This window comes from Excalfactoria chinensis, chromosome 11 (assembly GCF_039878825.1).
Source record: "Excalfactoria chinensis isolate bCotChi1 chromosome 11, bCotChi1.hap2, whole genome shotgun sequence".
Lineage (NCBI taxonomy): Eukaryota > Metazoa > Chordata > Aves > Galliformes > Phasianidae > Excalfactoria > Excalfactoria chinensis.
The window spans coordinates 1517746-1535480 of record NC_092835.1 but is presented as its reverse complement, the minus strand read 5'-3'; the positions used below and the strand labels follow the sequence as shown (position 1 = coordinate 1535480).

General features: G+C 57.5%; 1 protein-coding gene across 1 annotated transcript in view; it reads left to right on the top strand.

Annotated features, from left to right (window-relative positions):
* ZFPM1 (zinc finger protein, FOG family member 1) overlaps positions 1 to 17735 on the top strand; it is a 28507-nt gene that overhangs the window by 9649 nt on the left and 1123 nt on the right. Inside the window, 9 exon segments of the mRNA XM_072346842.1 lie at positions 3031 to 3162; positions 4912 to 5007; positions 12084 to 12217; positions 14182 to 14287; positions 14752 to 14961; positions 15063 to 15287; positions 15535 to 15630; positions 15751 to 15900; positions 16030 to 17735. Of these exon segments, the coding sequence (XP_072202943.1) occupies positions 3031 to 3162; positions 4912 to 5007; positions 12084 to 12217; positions 14182 to 14287; positions 14752 to 14961; positions 15063 to 15287; positions 15535 to 15630; positions 15751 to 15900; positions 16030 to 17735 (2855 nt within the window).

The following is a 17735-nucleotide window of genomic DNA, read 5'->3' as shown; positions in this document are numbered from 1 at the left end:
CCGCAGCTCCTGGCACCTTCTGTGCTGCTCAGGGCACCCGAGGCCATGCAGAGCATTAGGGCTGCTGGAAAAGAAACCTTAATAAGTGCCGGGAAAAAAAAATTGGGTGAGAAGTGTGGGCTGCTGGCCCATCAGATAGCGGCGGTTTTGGATCACCCTGCAGCCCAGGTTGCTCCCCAGGCATCACGTGCTGCAGGGCGGCTGCAGCACAACCTCAGTACAAGACCCTGGGGAATCCCCATGCAGTGGTGGATGTGGCCGAATTGCTGCGCAGCAATGGGGATGGCTTTATGGGGTGGGGGCTGGAGGGGTCTAGCACAGTGTGTGGTGTTTGGGGACATCCAGTTGGCGATGGTGCAGATGGGAACCAATACAGACTGGGGAGGGAGCCAGTTGTTCAGGGAATACTGCTGGCTAGCTGTGGCTCTTCTCTGCAGCTTTGGGCTGGTTTGAGGGAAGGAGAGAGATTTGGGGTTTAGAGGTAATTTGGTATTTAGAGGCTGCTGCGCTGTCTCAAGGCGCTCAGGCTTGTGGCCTTGCATCTTCATTGCAATGCAACTGATGAGCAACCCATCATCCCATCCTGGTGGTTCTCCCTACACCGGGAGGCAGAACGTGGTGGGGATGCTCGCCTGGCTGCTGGGGATTGGGATTGGTTTTTCTCTGCATTTGGAGCTGAATTCTCTTCTTAATTCGGAATGTCAGTGTAGCTGTCAGCTGGAGTGTGGGGGATGTGGTGGATGTGAAGAATGAGGTTGTTATATGGCTGCTTGCCACTGGCTGACCCTACAGCTGTGCCCATGGTTCTGTGATGATGATCCCAACCCCATAGGAATGGAGACACTGGAGTCTCAGGGCACCAGCGTGGCTCTCCTTCCCCATTATCTCTTTTGGGTGATTTGGGGTGAAATGTGGGGTCACCCTTCGGTCCGTGGCTCACAGCACTGTGCGGTGCAAATCCCTTTTATTTAAGCCATCTCCTGTACTTTGATGCATGCTGATAATAGCCAGCAGCTTGCAGGTCACCCCAGCTTGCACGTGCAATGCTGCAGCTTGCAGGACCGCTTCCATGGGCTCCTCCTCCTCCTCCCCACTCAGAGCCGGTGGGAAAGTCTGGATCTGTTGCTATTTTCTATCTGTTATCGCAGCCCCTTATCGCTTTGCTCTTGTCTGCATGCCTGCTCTCAGTGCGCCCAGGGTCTCTTTCTTGGCAGCACGGAATAGTCCCCTCTTCTTTTTTTTTTTCCCATTTGATTTTTCCCAAAGTCGGAGCTAACCCAGCCAAGGGATGGCCAAAGCTCCTCGTTTTGGGGGTGCAAAGGTGTGGGGTTTGGTGGTGGATGAGGGGGGTCCTCGTGCTGCCCACCCCAGTGTTGGCACATGGGCACGTCGCACACCTCAACACAAGTTCTTACAGTCGCTGTGATTCGGAAAAGAAAACTCCTTGTTATCAAGGAAGAATAAAGAGAGAGAAGGAAGGAGGAGGAAGAAGAGTTAATCGCCGAGCGGAGGATCTGGGAGCAGAGCGCTTTTGGGCTCTTCCCTTCGCTGTAAAGCCAGCCTCAGTAATTCAGTTTTAAAGCATGAAAAAAGGGAGTTGATGAAATTCCGCTATCAGCACCGAACCAATATGCAAAATATCTCGCCGAAAATCAAATAGCTATTATGTTTTCATTTCCATTTCAGCGTATTTGCTTAATGAAGAATAGACAGATCAGGCAAGCGGAGGGAGGCTGTGTGCGGCGATAACTGCGCAGGGCTCCCAGCAATCCCGCAGAAATGACGCTCTGCTCCGACACTCTCTCCCTCCTTTTATTTCTTCTTTTCCTTTTTTCTCCTCCTTTTCCCTCCTTTTTTTATTATTATTATTGTTTTTTAACGTAGCCGAGGGCTCCTTTAAGCCTCACAGCCATCGGGGCTCCCTTGCATGGGGCTGGGATGCTGTGTGCGGGGCTGCACCCCTGGGGCTGTGGGTCCAGATGCAGTGGGTCCAGATGCAGTGGGTACCACCTGTCCCCACCCAGTACAACCCTTCCCAGTAGGCATCCCATAGCATTCTCAAAAACATGAGTTCTTTGAATGGGTTTTGTCCCCATTGCCTGTCAGGGTGGGATGTGAGTAGGGTGGTTCCATTGGAACGCCCATTGGGGCACTTCCTGGGACACCCATTGGGATGCTCATTGGAACACCCAGTGGGATGCTCATTGGGATACCCATTGGGACGCCCATAGGGATGCCCAGTGGGATGCTTGTTGGAACACCCATTGGGATGCTCACTGGAATACCCATTGGGACACCCATGGGCACACAGCCCCATCCCCATTGGTCTCTCTCCATCCCTCTGTGGCAGTGCTGTGCCAGAGCAGCATGATTCGGGTTAACTTTATCAGGAGCCCGAGAGCTGGGAAGGCGTGAAAGAAAAAATTAGCCTAACAATGTTTCATTTACTGCGAGAGAAACGATTTGTTAGCCGGCGATTGTTTCTGAATATTATCAGAGTCTTTTTAATTGTGCTGGAACTGAAATTAGCAGAATTAGAATAAATTGCCTTCCCTTCTCCGGCAGCCTCTTTATTCACGCTCATTGTTGTCTGCTTTGTATAGATTATGGCCCTTTGTTCTCCCGCTGTAAATATACATGCCTGGAGTCACGGCGAGCAGTGGAGGGCTGCAGCCCCATCCCACTGCTGTGCTCCCTGCCCGCTGTGCCATGTGCTGGGGGTGTGCCTTAATTTGGTGCGGGAGGGATGCTGCGTTGCCATGGGGATGGCGGCGTGGTGAGGTACCTGCGGTGCATCCCTCCTGCACCGTGCAACGTGTGCCCTACTCGCACCCTGTTTCCACCTGATATACCTCCCCAGTTTCCTCCAGCACAGCAGGAGGATGCGCGCCAGAGGCATCTCCATTCTTCTGGGACCCCCATTGGGAGAGGGGTGTGGGGACCACGGGGCATGCTCTGTGGGGTCCCTCGATGAGTGTGGATGCCACTGCTTTGCAGGAGACTGTGCTGACCACCCTCTGTGCCCCACAGGTTCTCTGGGAGCGATGGAGGAAGGTGAGGATGCTGCTGTGGGCGAGCAGAGCCCCATGGAGAGGGATGGGGCCACCTCAGAACACGAGGGCTCAGCGGAGTGCGACACCTGCAGCCCCCCCAGCAGTGAAGGTGAGAGCCCCTGCTTGTCATCACCTTTTGTTCCACATTAGCAAACAGAGCATCCCATCAAGGGTTCAATGGAGGGTTCAGCAAAACGCTGGCGTTCCTGGAGGCTCTGTCTTGGGATGATGGCCAGGAAAGAGGATGCTCTCAGTGGACTGTGAGCATGTAGGGAACCACAGCTGGGGACAATTTGGACATGTTGAGGTTAGACCACACATGGGGCTATGCTGGATCCCAAAGCAGGTTGGGATGCCTCCCTGCAAACATGTTGGCACTGTCACAGCGAGTGATGCGGGGACACAGAGGGACCCCCAAGGTTGACATTGGTGCATGGGATGGGGACAGAGCCAATGGGATGGGGACAGAGTTGTGCCGCTGCCGCCCGTTTCCTGCCCGCTGCCGCCTGCCTGCCGCCTGCTGCCCCACCCCGGGGCCCAGATAGCCCTTCAGTTCCTTCCTGCGGAGGTGGGGGCAAACCCTAATCAGCTGCCCAGCGAGATAACAGCGGCGGGGCATGGTGCGTGGGGCTGGTCGAGAGGCTCCCGGTGTACACCCCAACCCCAAAACCATGGGGTCAGGGAGCGGGGAGTCCAGCGAGCGCCCCAACCCCAAACCATGGGGTCAGCCCCACAGAGGCAGAGTTTTCTTAGGAATGGGGAGTGTTATCTGATGGGGGCACAGAGCTGGGAGCCGGGCGCGGAGCTGCACCTGGCACTGGCCCTGCTCGATAAAGAGGTGATAGCAGAGATAATGCCGAGCAGCAATAACGGCCACTAAAGCTTTCAGCGAGATGGATAAAAATCAATATGCCAGGCACTTTGATTTATAGCCAAAAATAATAGGACTTTTATACCCGGTGATTGATTTATTTGATGTTAATCATTCCGCTTATCACCTGTATTAATAATCTGCCATGGCGGTGACGTCACCCCGGGGTGTTCGCTCCGGCGCCTATCGATTGGGCTCCGCGCGGGTGATCCGCCCGGGACGAAGGCAAACATGTACTTTGGGCACTAATCTTCCACACTGTCATATGCAGATAGGCTCTTATCTGCCGCATCTCCAGCAGCAGTTAATGGAGAAAATAATTGTTATCAAGTTGCTATGAATATGCCACAAATAGAGCCGTGACGGGAGAGCGCAGCGGGTGACGTGGGGCTGTGGGTGGTGGTGGGGGTCGGGGTAGGGTGGAGGCACTGGGGTCTTCGTGGGTGTGGTGCATTATGTTATGGGTTTGGGGTCCCCATGGATGTGGTGTGTTGTGTGGGTTTGGATTCCCTGTAGTTGGGTGTGTTATGTGTGTTTGGGGTCCTCTTGGATGTGGTGCATTGTGCCATGGGTTTGGGGTCCCCGTGGATGCCGTGTATCATATGAGTTTGAGGTCCTTATGGGTGTAGTGCACTGTGCCATGGGTTTGTGGGGTCCCCATGGATATGATGCATTGTGTGGGTTTGTGGGGTGCCCACAGACATGATGCATTGTGCCATGGATTTGGTGTGGTCATGGGTTTGGGGTTCTCATGGATGTGATGCATTGTGTGGGTTTGGTGTCCCCATGGATGTGGTGCACTGTGACATGGGTTTATGGGGTCCCCATGGATGTGATGCATTGTATCATGAGTCTCTGGGATCCCCATGGGTGTTATGTGGATTTGAGGTCCCTGTGGATGTAGTTTGGTACAGGGGAGGTGCAGGGTTCTTTGTGTAGGCTGTGGGTTGAGGTGCTCCGTGTTGATCTTATGTTCTTCTGCTGCAGAGGTGGAGTGCAAAGAGGTCCCGGAGAGCCCAAAGGAGACGGAGAAGTCAGATCCTGGAGAGAACACACAGGAGCTGAGCTCTTGGAATGGGCCAGGTGGGTCCCTGCGCGGCCATCGCTGTGTTTTCCTATTGCAGAAGTGGGACTGAGGCTGGGGCATGCTGCAAGCATCGTGCCTCCTGCCAGGCTCCATGCAAAGGGTGATGGGCGCAGCATCCTGTGTGCCCTGCTTTGCCATTGGGACTGTAAAGGCCATTGGGGCTGCAGTGTGCAGAAGCTCTGTCCTGCCCCATGTGCTCACAGGGCACTTTGCAGGCATCTTGGTAACCACTTGAGTGGTTTTGTGATGCTTATCAAAACCCCAAGACACAGCTCGAGCCATCTATCTCCCCACTGGTATCTCCACGCCACCCTCACCGGGTGCCCCGTGCCCTATCGTGCCTATCTTCAAACCTCCACACTGATGGGGACAAGGTCGGGGTTCCCCCATGGAGATTAGGTCTGTGGGTGTGTGCACAATGGGACCTGATGGCTCTGGGGTGACCGTTCCCCGCTGAGTGGCTGTGCTGTGTTTTGGGGTCCAGTGCTTTGGATGATGGGATGTGTGTGTCCCATTGGCAGCCTCACAGAGCGGCACGCTTCCTCCCCATTGCACATGACGGGAAGGGGTGACCCCAGTGCCAGAGATGTATGGGGACACCCGCTGCGTCCCCACGGCTGCGTGCAATGCAGAGCCCTGGGAAGGTCTACCCAGCACTGCACGTGTGCAGCAGCTGCCCCAATCCCCACGGATGGGCCCCGCTCCCCATCTGAGGGGAAGCACACAGCAGCCCCACTGATACCCCATCCCTTCCTGCAGGAAGGAGCTGCGAGGCCGCCCCGGCTCCTCCTTATCTCCTCTCTGGCCCTTTGTCCCTGTGACCGCGACGCATCGCTCCTAAAAGCAACCCTTCCCCTGCCAGCAATCCCAAACCCCATCCCGTTCGCCCACCACAGCATTTTACATGCCTGGTCCTTAGGGGCTTCCATGGGGTTGCACTGCAGCAGGAAGCAGCGTGCTCCCCAAAATGAGCACCATGCAGTGCAGCGCCCGGCTCCGGCCATGCCTCCCCTTCCCCCCATCTCTGCAGCGGGTTATTTGCATTCTTTATGTAAAAGAGATTTTATTATCGCCTTCTCCCAGCCCATCTCTATTCTGGTAATTGGAGTGGTATTAATTTCTGTGTGGCTGGGAGTTGATGGCGGTCCGGCGATGCTGCAGCGATAGGGTGTTCCTTTCGCACCAACCGCCGCGATAGCCCGTCTATCAGGCGCTCTGCAGGCTCTGCACTTATCAGGGATGGAGCTGGCAAAAAGGGAAACTCTGAGCAGCCTGAATTTTCTTTTTATCTGGCAGGATCCGCCGTATGTCAGCAATGGCAGCCGCGAAGATGCAGTGTGTGTGTGGGGGGGGGGGGGGGAGGAGGGATGTGAACTGCTCCCGGCGCCTTTGTTCGCACCCCGTGGGATCTCAGGGGTCTGCAGGGCTCTATGGGTGCTCATCCCTTGGGATGCTCTTCCAGTGGTCTCACCCGTGGGATGACATGGTCAACCTCATCACCTCTCTGCTGCAGCGCCCATGTTGGGAACATCCTGGCTTTCCTTGGCCTCACGCGCAGGAGGTGTTGGTGGTGGGGAGGGGGTGGGGGGGGGGAAGTATTTCTTTTAATCTCTGGAATGACCTTGTTGGCAGGGGGTTCTGATACGTGAACAGCTGATAGCTGGAGTCCATACTCCTGCACTTGGGAGCGCTGCAGATGGGTGAGGCTGGGTTGGTGTTGCAGGGGGACTGCTGGTCAGGCGCGCTTTGGTCACTTTGGGGCACTTTCTGGAGAGGTGTTGGTGTGGGAGCTCTGCTGTCGGTACCCATCAGGCACTATCCAGGTCCTAGAGGGGGGTTTGCTCCCATCCCATCCCCCAAACCATCCCATGACCAGCATTCTCCCAGCCCCATCTTTGCACCTCTCCCACTCATTTGGGAGCTGGGCAGCACTGCAGCCCTCCAGCCCCTCCTCCAATGCAGAGAATCGGGCATATAGGGTTGTACCCTCTCCTGGTCTCAACTGCCTCCTGGAGGGGTACAGCAAGTGGCTCTGAATTAGGTGTTGGCATGAAGAACATGATGCCACACCAATAGCAATCCCCTGCCCACATCCCCACAGTGCCACCTTTTGTGTGGAGCACAGTGTCCCTCCCCACAGGGCCATCGGTTTCCAAGGGTCATATTGCCCCCATCCCCATTACAGACCCCGTATCCATCTTTGCCCATCTCCACGTGCTCTCCCAGCTCCGGTGTAGAGATAACACTCTCAGAGCCATTTTTTTCCTCCATCTAATTAAAACTACAAACTTTTTTCTTTCCTTTTGTTCCTTCCCTCCTCATCCCCCCCCCCCCCCCCCCCCCCCTCCCCTTTCCCTCTCTCATTCGGTTGTGTTTATCTGCGCCCTGACTCCTGCCCGAATAATCTCTCGCCGCCCGGAGCTGGTGTGCAAACCTCAAGGTTTATTATCGGGGTGAGCAGGGCACGGCGAGGAGGGACGGCTCGTCCTGACGGACAGCCCCTGCTCTCCCCCTTCCCCTCCACAATGGTATGTGTGGGTGGGAAAAATTATTCCAGCTATTTCTCTTTTATCGCCCGGAGCCGGGCTGAGCGGCACAGAGTTGTGTTTGTGGTAGATTGCTAGGAAGGAAGGAGGAGAAGTTGGGGTTTGGGGTGGCTGCCCCATGAGATGGGGGTCTTACCCCTCGTGCCCAACTTGCTAGTGGTGTGGCAAAGCTCTGTGATGGCACTGGGGCTGCAGCAGGGCTGGTGACACTTGTCCTGCGTTGGGGACGTTGGGAACGTGGCTGTCACCTTGCTGCTTGGGCGCACTGTGGGGTGATGGGATGCTTGGGGCAATTGGGATGGTTTCAGTGTGTGGGGATGTTCAGGGTGGAGCGGAGACACTGCTGGAGCAGATGGATGTACGTATGTCCCTATATCTGCTGCACACTGAAAGTTTCTCTTCTTGTTGGGGGGGGGGTTCTGATTGTATTCCTAATAATCAACTCTGCCACCCCATAGCACACTCAGTGCAACAGAGAGCTGTGGGGCCAATCATATCCTGGCAGGAAGGGCACCCATTCTGTGCTGGAATGAGGCGTGATAGCATCTCCCACCAGGGCAGCCATTATGGTCTGAGGGAGAGGCAAGCTTCAAGCTGCCTTGTGCCATCCATCCCTCTCCTCCTGCTCTTCCCTTTATGAGAATGGGGATCCCTTGGCACCACGCCCCCTGCAGTTGTGGGATGCAGGATGGGGACCCTTTAGGAGCGTGCCCCCATCTATATGTGGGACGCAGCAACGCCCTGAATGCAAACCCAGCTATCGGGACGCATCCTGCTGGGGCAGGGCACCACAACTCCCTGGGGTACGTGGGCACCACATGGCACACCTGGTACCAGCACAGCTGGTGAGCGGAGCCCCGTGCCCTCCTTCCCCCGCCCCCCACCTGCACCCGCCGTGCTGCTCAGGGTAGGTAACAGCTCCTCCATTAACCAGGGTCAGGGTTCAGCACGATAAAGATTTGCTGTTGTACCGTGGCAAAAAAAAAAAAATAGAGGAAAAAATCAATAAGTGGTGAGCGATGGTGGGAAGCGATAAGGGCAGAACTCTCCCCCCAACCCAGGCAGCAGGGAGTTATGCACTCACCTCAACACCCCCCCCCCCTAAAGGAGCCCAGAGCCACCCGTGAGGTCAGGGCTGTCCCACGGTGGTCTGGGATCAGTGGGAGAGGGGTGAGTGCTGCCCGAGCCCCCATTCTCGCCTGCTCTAATTTAAGCCCCGCTCACTCCTTTGTTGTTCCCAAGGCTGCCCTGATTACTCGAGCACCCAGGACGGCAAAGCCGGGATAATCTCCTTAGCCCCTTTGGAGAGATTTCCCTTTGTGAGCGGAGGTGAAGAGTGGAGATGCTGCGTGTTTGCAGCTTAAGACTCTTCCCAATCGGCTCCCTCCATCTTATCGGCGCGGTGCCATCACATCATTGCGCTAGTTGAGTTGTCAGGATTTATTCCTTCCGCCGCACGCGCTCACGGCTTCTGAAAACAGCAGCAGGGGGCTCGGGGGCTCCGCTTCTGTGCTCCGATCGTGTCTCCTGGATGGGATGCTCCTTTGGGAGGCTGGGTGCTGACAGGTGGGTGGATGGGCAGATGGGTGGGTAGGTGGACAAATGGCTGGATGGATGGTTGGGTTGGTGGGTGGGCAGATAGATGGATGAGTAGTGAGATAAGTGGATGGAGAGATGGGCAGATGACTGGGTGGATGGTTGGATGGGTAGGTGGAGGGATGGATGGGCAGATGGATGGATAGATGGACGGATGGATGGACGGATAGGTGGATAGGCAGATGGATGAGTAGATGGACGGGTAGGTGGATGGAGAGGTGGATGAATAGATGGATGAATAGATGGATAGGTGGATAAACAGGTGGATGGATAGACAGATAGAAGGACAAATGGGTGGACGGACAGGATGAATGCATGGACAGACAGACTTGGCCTCCCCTTCAGGGATCCCTGGGCTGGCACCCATTTCCCCCTGTGTCCCAGACATTGTTGAAGATGTCTCATTTCCATGCTTTCCAGGATGTCTCATTTTGATGCATTTGGGGCATTAAGGCCCCCAGGTGACCCCCAGACCTGGCCCTGGGGGCTGGGACACAAGGCACAGTATTAATAGGAGTGATGCATGGTGCTGGGAAGCAGTCCCATGACTCCCTGATAGCAGTATTTATCCAGATAGTATCCAGGCAGCTGCAAACACTCCGAGTCCTCAAATCAGAGATCCTGTCCCAGGGCGGATCTGATGCATTCAAATTTGATTAAAGTCCCACGGATACACACTGGGCACGGGACGTGGGAGCCTTTTGGGATGGGACCAGCTGGGCACCCTCCATCCTCCCCTTCTCTTTATTCCTGGAGGAAAAGTGCACGTGTCACCTCGTGTCACCCCAGGTCACCCTTTGTCCCCTCCTCTCCAGGACCCCGTCAGCCCCCAGGTGCAGGTGGCAGCCAGCCTTTCTCTTTCATTTATCAGCTGATAGCCAGCAGCGGGGCGATGACAGGATTAATCTTTGCTCTCCAGCATAGCCCGGGCCATTTCTTTGAAATCTCGATGGGGAGATAAGCTGGAGCACAGCGCCGGGGGGAGAAGGAGCTGCCAACCCCATGGCAAACACCGTGGCATGGTGATGTGTCCCCAAGTGGTGTCTACTTGTGATGGGGCGTTGGGGTGGATGCTGGGATCCTATGCAGCTCCTGAATAGGTGCACCCGTTGGGACTGAGCTTTGTGTGTTGGGTTTGGTTCTTTTCCCTCTTTCCATCCTTTTTGCTGCTTTTGGTGACCCCAAAGCACACAGCCCCATCCCTGCCCCGTTTGGTTAATCATCTCGGAGGTGGGAATTCCTGCCGTATCGGTGTGGTTCCGCCTCACCGGGACCCGATGGTGAGATTAGATAAGGGCTGTGTCACCCCGTGGGGTGGTGACACCGAGTAGCAGTGGCAATGTGGGGCACACAGACTTTGCTCCCTGGGGCCACCATCCGGGCTGTGCGCATGTCGGTCACCTCAAGCGTCCCCAAGGGGTGGCACTGCAGTGTGCCACGTCCCCACTGCGTTGCTCTGGGGCTGAGCGCAGTGGTTTTTTTTCCTCCTCTCCCTGGGTGCTGTGACAAGCACAGGGACACAGCTGGCCACCTCCCTGTCACCCCGTGTACCCATGGGGGCACATCCAGCAGCATCTTCGTTCATGTGCACATAGCAGACCGGGATCCAGGCAGCACCTTCCCTATGCTGAGTTTTTTGGGGTGCCAGCAGACAGACTGTGCTGCTGTGTGCCCCGCGATGGGGCCGGCTCTATTTTTGTCCCCCTGTCTGGAACGGTTTTCTCTTTATCAGTGCCTGCGTGTTTTCTCTGCTGGGGATTGATACACAGAAGATGAAGTGCTCTGACATGGGAAGTGTCAGGCGAACGCTCTTATCTCACAGACATGGTCTCCTGACCCAAACGCTGCTGATTACCACAGAGATGGGGGGGAGGGGGGCAACAGGGGGGCAATGCTGGGGCGGGTGGGGGGTGGCAGTTGGGTTTGGATGGGGACAGCTTCCACAAGAGCAGTTGGGCAGAGTGGCAAAGACGGTGGTGGGCCAGAGAGCCCTGAGCCCATAGGGAATCTGGGCCCTAGGGGATAAACCTATGGGCTCTCCCAGCTCTTTTCTCACTGTGATCCGGAGGGATGACAGGAGGGCAGGGGACAGAGAGGACCTGAGGTGACAGCATGGAGCTGGGTGAGTGCACACCTCCAATCCCACAGGCAGCACCTGACGCTCACCTAGAATAACCCCAGCACAGAGAGGATCCAGATGTCAGCCCAGCTAATAAACACATCAGATTTCAATCTCAGCAGCCATGGGATCATTTTCTCCTCCCCACGTTTCTAGCCCTGAAAGCAATTTACCTTCCAGCCAGCGCAGCTTTCTCCCTGCCTGTGGGACCCCAATGCTTTGCAGAGCCCTTCAGAGGGTGCAACGCTGATGTCCCCCACTGTGCTGTGGTGGCAGCAGGAACTGTGAGCCAACACATGTGGTGGCTTTAGAAGGATCCTAGCATAGGGCTCGTGGCAGCTCGGTATCCTCACAGAGCATCCTCATGGCATGGAGCAGCCAGAGCTCATACATCCCAGTATTGGTTACCTGCCATCTTATCTGCGCTCCGAAAGACAAAGGCACAGTTAAAACATTTTAGAGCAGCCTTCATAGTGTATTAACATGTTATCTAACCCATTAAACCAGAGTCTTATCAGATAATCAAAGCCATTAAGCCCTGAAGCCTCTGCGACTTTGGATGCGGGGATAGGAAGCGCTCCTTCCTCTCTGCTGTACCATGGTGTGCCCAGACCCCCAGCACTGGTATGGGACCACCAAGCTGGGGACCTGGGAGCTTCCCTGGCCTAGGAACTGCAGTTGGGGAACCCAGTGGTGCTTGGGGCTTTCCCAAAACCTGCACAGAACCTTCCTGTTCTTCCAGGCTCTGATGGGGGATGGGAATGGGGATGGATGGGGATGGGACCAGCTGACTCCATCCCTCTCCTTGCAGATGAACTGGAGCTGGTGGTGCAGGATGGGGAGCGCCGGGTGCGAGTCCGACAGAGCCTCCCCGAGGGATTCTCCTGGGGACCCTTCCAGGGCAGCATCCACAGTGAGCCGACATCACCGGGACACGGCGAGGCGGTAAGGAGAGCTCATAGCAGTGGGCAAAGCCCTGCAGCAATGGCGAGCCAGTCTGAGGACTGGGATCGCTTGAGGAGAGATCTTCCCTGTGCTGAGCACTGGGACTTTATGGGGATCCCTTGGCTGCTTTTGGGTGCCCAGGACAGCAGCAGTGGTGAGAGGCTGGTGGTCCCCCTAGCATTGCAAGCGGGCTGTTGGCTGGTATGTGTGTGCTTGCAGAGATGGGTTGGGGTGCAGCAGGATTTGATGCACAAAGAGAACGTTAAGGACAAGCAGGGACACAGAGAGGCGCTGGGAGCCTTTGGGAAGGCTGGGTTTCTGCTGGTTTGGGGCAAGACTGTTGGAGTTTCGTGTTGCAGAGCTGGGACCAGCAGAGGCTCGTGCTTGCTCTGTCAGTGCGGGTGGCGTGCATGGGTGTGTGCAGGGATGCATGAAGAGGCTGGGGCCCCACAGACACGCTCACATCCTTCCCCTCCCTGCAGCCATGCAGGTCAGCTCCAGCCCAGGGGCTCCGCAGCCGGGATCTCAGCTTGGCTCCATCCCCACTCCTCCTCCTCCACTCTCCCTCACTCTTCTTTTTTATTTCTTTTCTTTTTTTTTCTCCCTTTTTTTTTTAAGCTCAGGCCCGTTTATCTTTGCCGAATTAAATCCTTGATTAACCCTTATCTGCCCAGTTTGGCTCCATATCTCCCGCTTGGCGCCGTGTGTCCAGACACCCGGTACAGGATGATTGATTCCTTAAAGATATGCGCGGCTTTTTTTCTGATACTTCATTTATTGTCTAAATATTTTTGCTCCCATTTCAGCAGCTCCCTTATCGAGGCAGGCTGATGATTCCCAGCCCTGCTTTCCTCCGCCACTCGCCTCCCTCCTATCTCTGCCTGGGGAAGCGAGGAAGGAATCGCAGCCCCATCCCTGATACGGGCTGTCGCCCTCGGGTCCCTTCGCAATTGTTGCTGGCGCTGAGGGGAGATAGAGGTGGTCTCCCCCAGATGCCAGCTTGCAGCTGGAGAATCCATCCCATACACAGGCTTTTAATGGGGACATTGGGTGGCTTTGGTGCATGAGGAGCATGGCTTGTGCCCATTGCTGCGTTAGGCACCGTGGCTGAGGTGATGGAGGAGGAGAAGGAGGAGGAGGTCTGTTGCATCCCCAGAGGGTCCCACAGTGCTCCCCAAAACTCCATTGCTCAGGAGGGTGTGCAAACCGCCAGTAAAGGGATACTAGGTGTCCACTTGGTGCCCATCCCATTTCCCCCAAGGAAGGATGCTTGCTGGGGGGAGCTGCCCTGCTAACACCAGCCCGGGCGGATGCGGAGCAGATAGGGTTTCTGATGGTTATCAGGGCTGGTTCGGCACAGAGACACTGACCTCTTTGTTCGGGGGAAAACAAGGAAGGTTCTCAGCATGGGCTGCAGACGGGCAGCTGCTGCTGTGGCTGTGGATGGAGTGGGAGCACCCGGGGGTGCTGCAGGGTCCTCGACACCACATGGAGCTGTGTCTGCTTGTGTATCCCATGCACAGAGCCAAGCTGCTCGGCAGGGCAGCTTTCTGCAGGCTCAGCACTGCGTGTGCACCGGTGCAGTGTGCACGCATGTGTGTGAGCCCTTCTGTGTGTGTGTGTGTTTGTGTGTGTGTGTGAGCTTTATCACGCTGCGAGCACTCGGCTCCTCACAGTGATAAGGCCTAAAACTGGCTGAGACTGTCAGTCTGAGTTGGAGGGTTTAGAAATATTGGGAGGAATAATTAGATTTCATATCGTTACCGCGGCAGCCATCAGAGGATCAGGCAGATTAATTTCCAACCCCCCTTCTTCCCATCCTCACTCATTAATATTCATTAGAGATGCAGGGAGGCAGCATAGGGTGCAGCGTTGGCATGGGCATGCCAGTGTCCCCTGCTGTCCTCTGCTGCCCCAGTGCCATGCAAACCCTGATGCTCACCTGCACCCTTCCCTGCCCACAGCAGAGCCCACCTGTGACGCTGGTGCTGGAGGATGAGAGCTGCTGGCTGTCCTGCCTGCCCCTGGTGCTTGGAGAGCCCGATGCCAACGCCATCATCTACAGGAAGGGTTGGTACCTGCACTGGGGTCGGGGGGTGGGCACAGTGATGGGGGCTGCATTGGTGCAGTGCTGGCTGCAAGCCTTGTTGCTAATGTTAGTGCAGATCGTGGTGCAAGACGCAGTGCAGTGCTTGGTGTGAGTGTTACAAGCACTGGTGCAACGGTCATTGGAAGCTTGAGTGCAAGCATTGGTGCAGGCACTGAATAGCGCAAGTCAGTACTGTTGCAAGACTTAATGCAGGCATTACTGCAAGATTCAGTGCAAGCAGTTTTGCAAGCATGGGACGGGGCACATCACTCCTGGCAGAGCGGCGCTATGCCCATCAGCACAGCTCAGGCATGGGCTCACACCGCCACCTCCAGGCGAGACCAGGCTTAGCCACGGTGGCGGGGGGGGAGGAGAGCACCCAGGAGCAAGGCTGGGCACCAGACCCCCGGGGGGTAATGCTGACCTCTCGCCTTTCTGCTTCCAGATGACGCCGTGTGGTGCAAGACCACGCGCGCCGTGCAGGAGGATGAGCCCATGTGTGCCTTTGTGGTGGCAGAGCCAGCTGCCATCCCCAGGCAGGCGGTGAAGGCAGAGCCTGGAGACTCACCCTACCCAGCTGCACTGCACTCTGACATCCAGCTGCTGCCCCAGCAGGCAGGCATGGCCGCCATCCTGGCCACCGCCGTGGTGAACAGTGAGTGATGGGGTGATTCCGGGCAAGGGGTCCCCAAGGGGATGCCGGTCCTCATCTCTATGCTCATTCCATCCCCTGGCATCCATCACTTCCCTCTGCAGAGGACGTCTTCCCATGCAAGGACTGTGGGATCTGGTACCGGAGTGAGCGCAACCTGCAAGCCCACCTGATGTACTACTGTGCCAGCCGGCAGAGCGCAGGTTCACCTGCTGTGGATGAGAAGCCCAAGGAGACGTACCCAAACGAGCGTGTCTGCCCCTTCCCCCAGTGCAAGAAGAGCTGCCCCAGTGCCAGCTCCTTGGAAATCCACATGCGGAGCCACAGCGGTATGAGCATGGCATGACACGGCACAGCCTGGGGACAGCAGGGACCCCAAGGCACAGGGAGGCTGCGGGTTGCTTGCAGCCAGATGAGGGTCATCCCCAGTTGGGTTACTGTTCTGGGGCAGTGCCCTGCAAGCTGGTGCTCACCTGCAAAGCCTTCTCCCATAAAGATGGAGCAGGCATAGCTGGATGTGCTGTCCTCATGGTCCCTGTCCCTCAGCATTGAGGTGTCCTTCTGTCTGCCTTGCAGGGGAGCGTCCGTTCGTCTGCCTGATCTGCCTGTCTGCCTTCACCACCAAAGCCAACTGTGAACGTCACTTGAAGGTGCACACGGACACCCTCAATGGTGAGTTAGCACTGCCTGGTGTGCCCATAGGGGATAGCAGCTCCGGGAGATGAGAATGATGGAGAGATCCTGCGGTGGGGCCCATGCCCATGGGTCAAACCCGCTTTGTGTCCTTTGAAGGTGTCTGCCACAGCTGCGGCTTCATCTCCACCACACGAGACATCCTCTACAGCCACTTGGTCACCAACCACATGATCTGCCAGCCAGGTTCCAAGGGAGAGGTCTACTCACCAGGGCCAGCACTTCCCACTGCCAAACCCCTCACCCCCGGTGGGTATGGGACAGGGTCCGCACACCAGCCCCCCTAATGCCACTTGGCATTGCCCCAGCAAGGGCTGTGTCCCCCTATGGCCCTGGATGTGGGGTGGGATGCCACTAACACCTCTCTCCCATTGGCAGGGCTGAGCCAGCCGAACAATGCAGCCGTGCTGAAGTGCAGCCTGCCCGCCTTCATACCCGAGGGGCTGCCGGCCCTGCCACAGCACGTGGTGCTGCACGGCCCCCTGTCCACTGTCCTGCCCGGCCCAGATGCCACTCCACAGCCCGCATCACCTTCAGACACCCCCACGGGACCCACATCCTCCGAGGTGCAGAATGGTGAAGCCCCTGGAGAAGGTCAGTCCTCCTCCTCCTCCTCCGGTGAGGCTGTCCGCATCAAGGAGGAGCCAGCTGACAGCCCAGCTGGAAGCGAGGCAGAGGAACCCAAAAGCGGGGAGGCTGCTGGTAGCCCCAGTTCGGAGCCAGAGCCCAGCTCCCGGACCTCATCCCCCCCTAGCCTTCCCCCAGGGAAGGTGAAGTCGGAACTGGCCAGCCCCACACCGGGCTCCAGTCCTGTGCCCAGCGAGCCAGGGTCGGGCACGGCGGGTGGCACCGTCTTCCTGCCGCAGTACCTGTTTGGGCACGAGGCTGCAGCCGTGGTCCCGCAGGCATCGGAGATCCTGGCCAAGATGTCAGAGCTGGTGCACAGCCGGCTGAAGCAGGGCCACGGCACGGTGCCACCAGGACTGTTCACCGGAGCGCCGGTGCCGAAAGGCGCGACGTGCTTCGAGTGCGAGATCACCTTCAACAACATCAACAACTACTACGTGCACAAGCGGCTCTACTGCTCCAGCCGCCACCTGGCCGAGGACAGCCCTCCCGGTGCCCGAAAGCTCAAAGTGCCCCCCCCAGCCCCCAAGGGTCCCCCCACCCCTGGGGCGCTGCTGTCTGCTCCTTCGGGTGAAGGGCAGGGCGCTCCATCAGGGGATGGCGAAGTGGGGCGCACAGCCACACCGCCCGCCCCGCTGGAAGAAACCAAAGCGGTGTCCCCGGAAGCGGAGGTGGCAGCATCAGGGCGGTGCAGCGAGGACAGCCAGAGCCCCGTCAGCTCGGAGGGGGACGAGGACCCCAGCAAGACGCTGTGTGAGGCGTGCAACATCCGCTTCAGCCGCCACGAGACCTACGCCGTCCACAAGCGTTTCTATTGTGCATCGCGCCACGACCCACCGCTGCGCCGGCCCGGCCTGCCCAAGGTGCCCTTCATCCCACAGCCCCTCCGCACCCGCAAGCGCCGCAAGCTCTACGAGATCCACGGGGCTGAGCCACCCCCACCGCCCGACCCCAAAGCCCCAGCAGCCGCCCCTTCGCCCAGCTCCAGCCCCGATGCTGAGGGCCCCATCGATCTGAGCAAGAAGCCGCGGCGGCGCGGCGGGGAGCAGAACGCAGCCACGTTGCTGCCATTGGCTGACTACCACGAGTGCACGGCGTGCCGCCTCAGTTTCAACAGCCTGGACAGCTACCTGACCCACAAGAAGTTCTCCTGCCCTGCCACCCCGCTGCAGCCCGGTGCCATGGAGCACCTCCAGAAGATCAAGGGAGCTGTGCCCAAAGGACACCGCGATGGAGAAGGGGACAAAATGGCCCCTGCAGGCACCGCCAAGGCTCTGCCACCCACCTACCCCGCGGTGTCCATGGGGGATTCACGATACCCTAAAGGTGCCAAAGGGCCGCTGTCTGTCTGCCCCTACTGCCCGCTCAACGGGGCCATCAAGGGGGACCTCATCGAGCACTTCCGCCACGTCCACGGGCTCTTTGTGGCCACGCATGGCCTCCCCGACACCCCACGG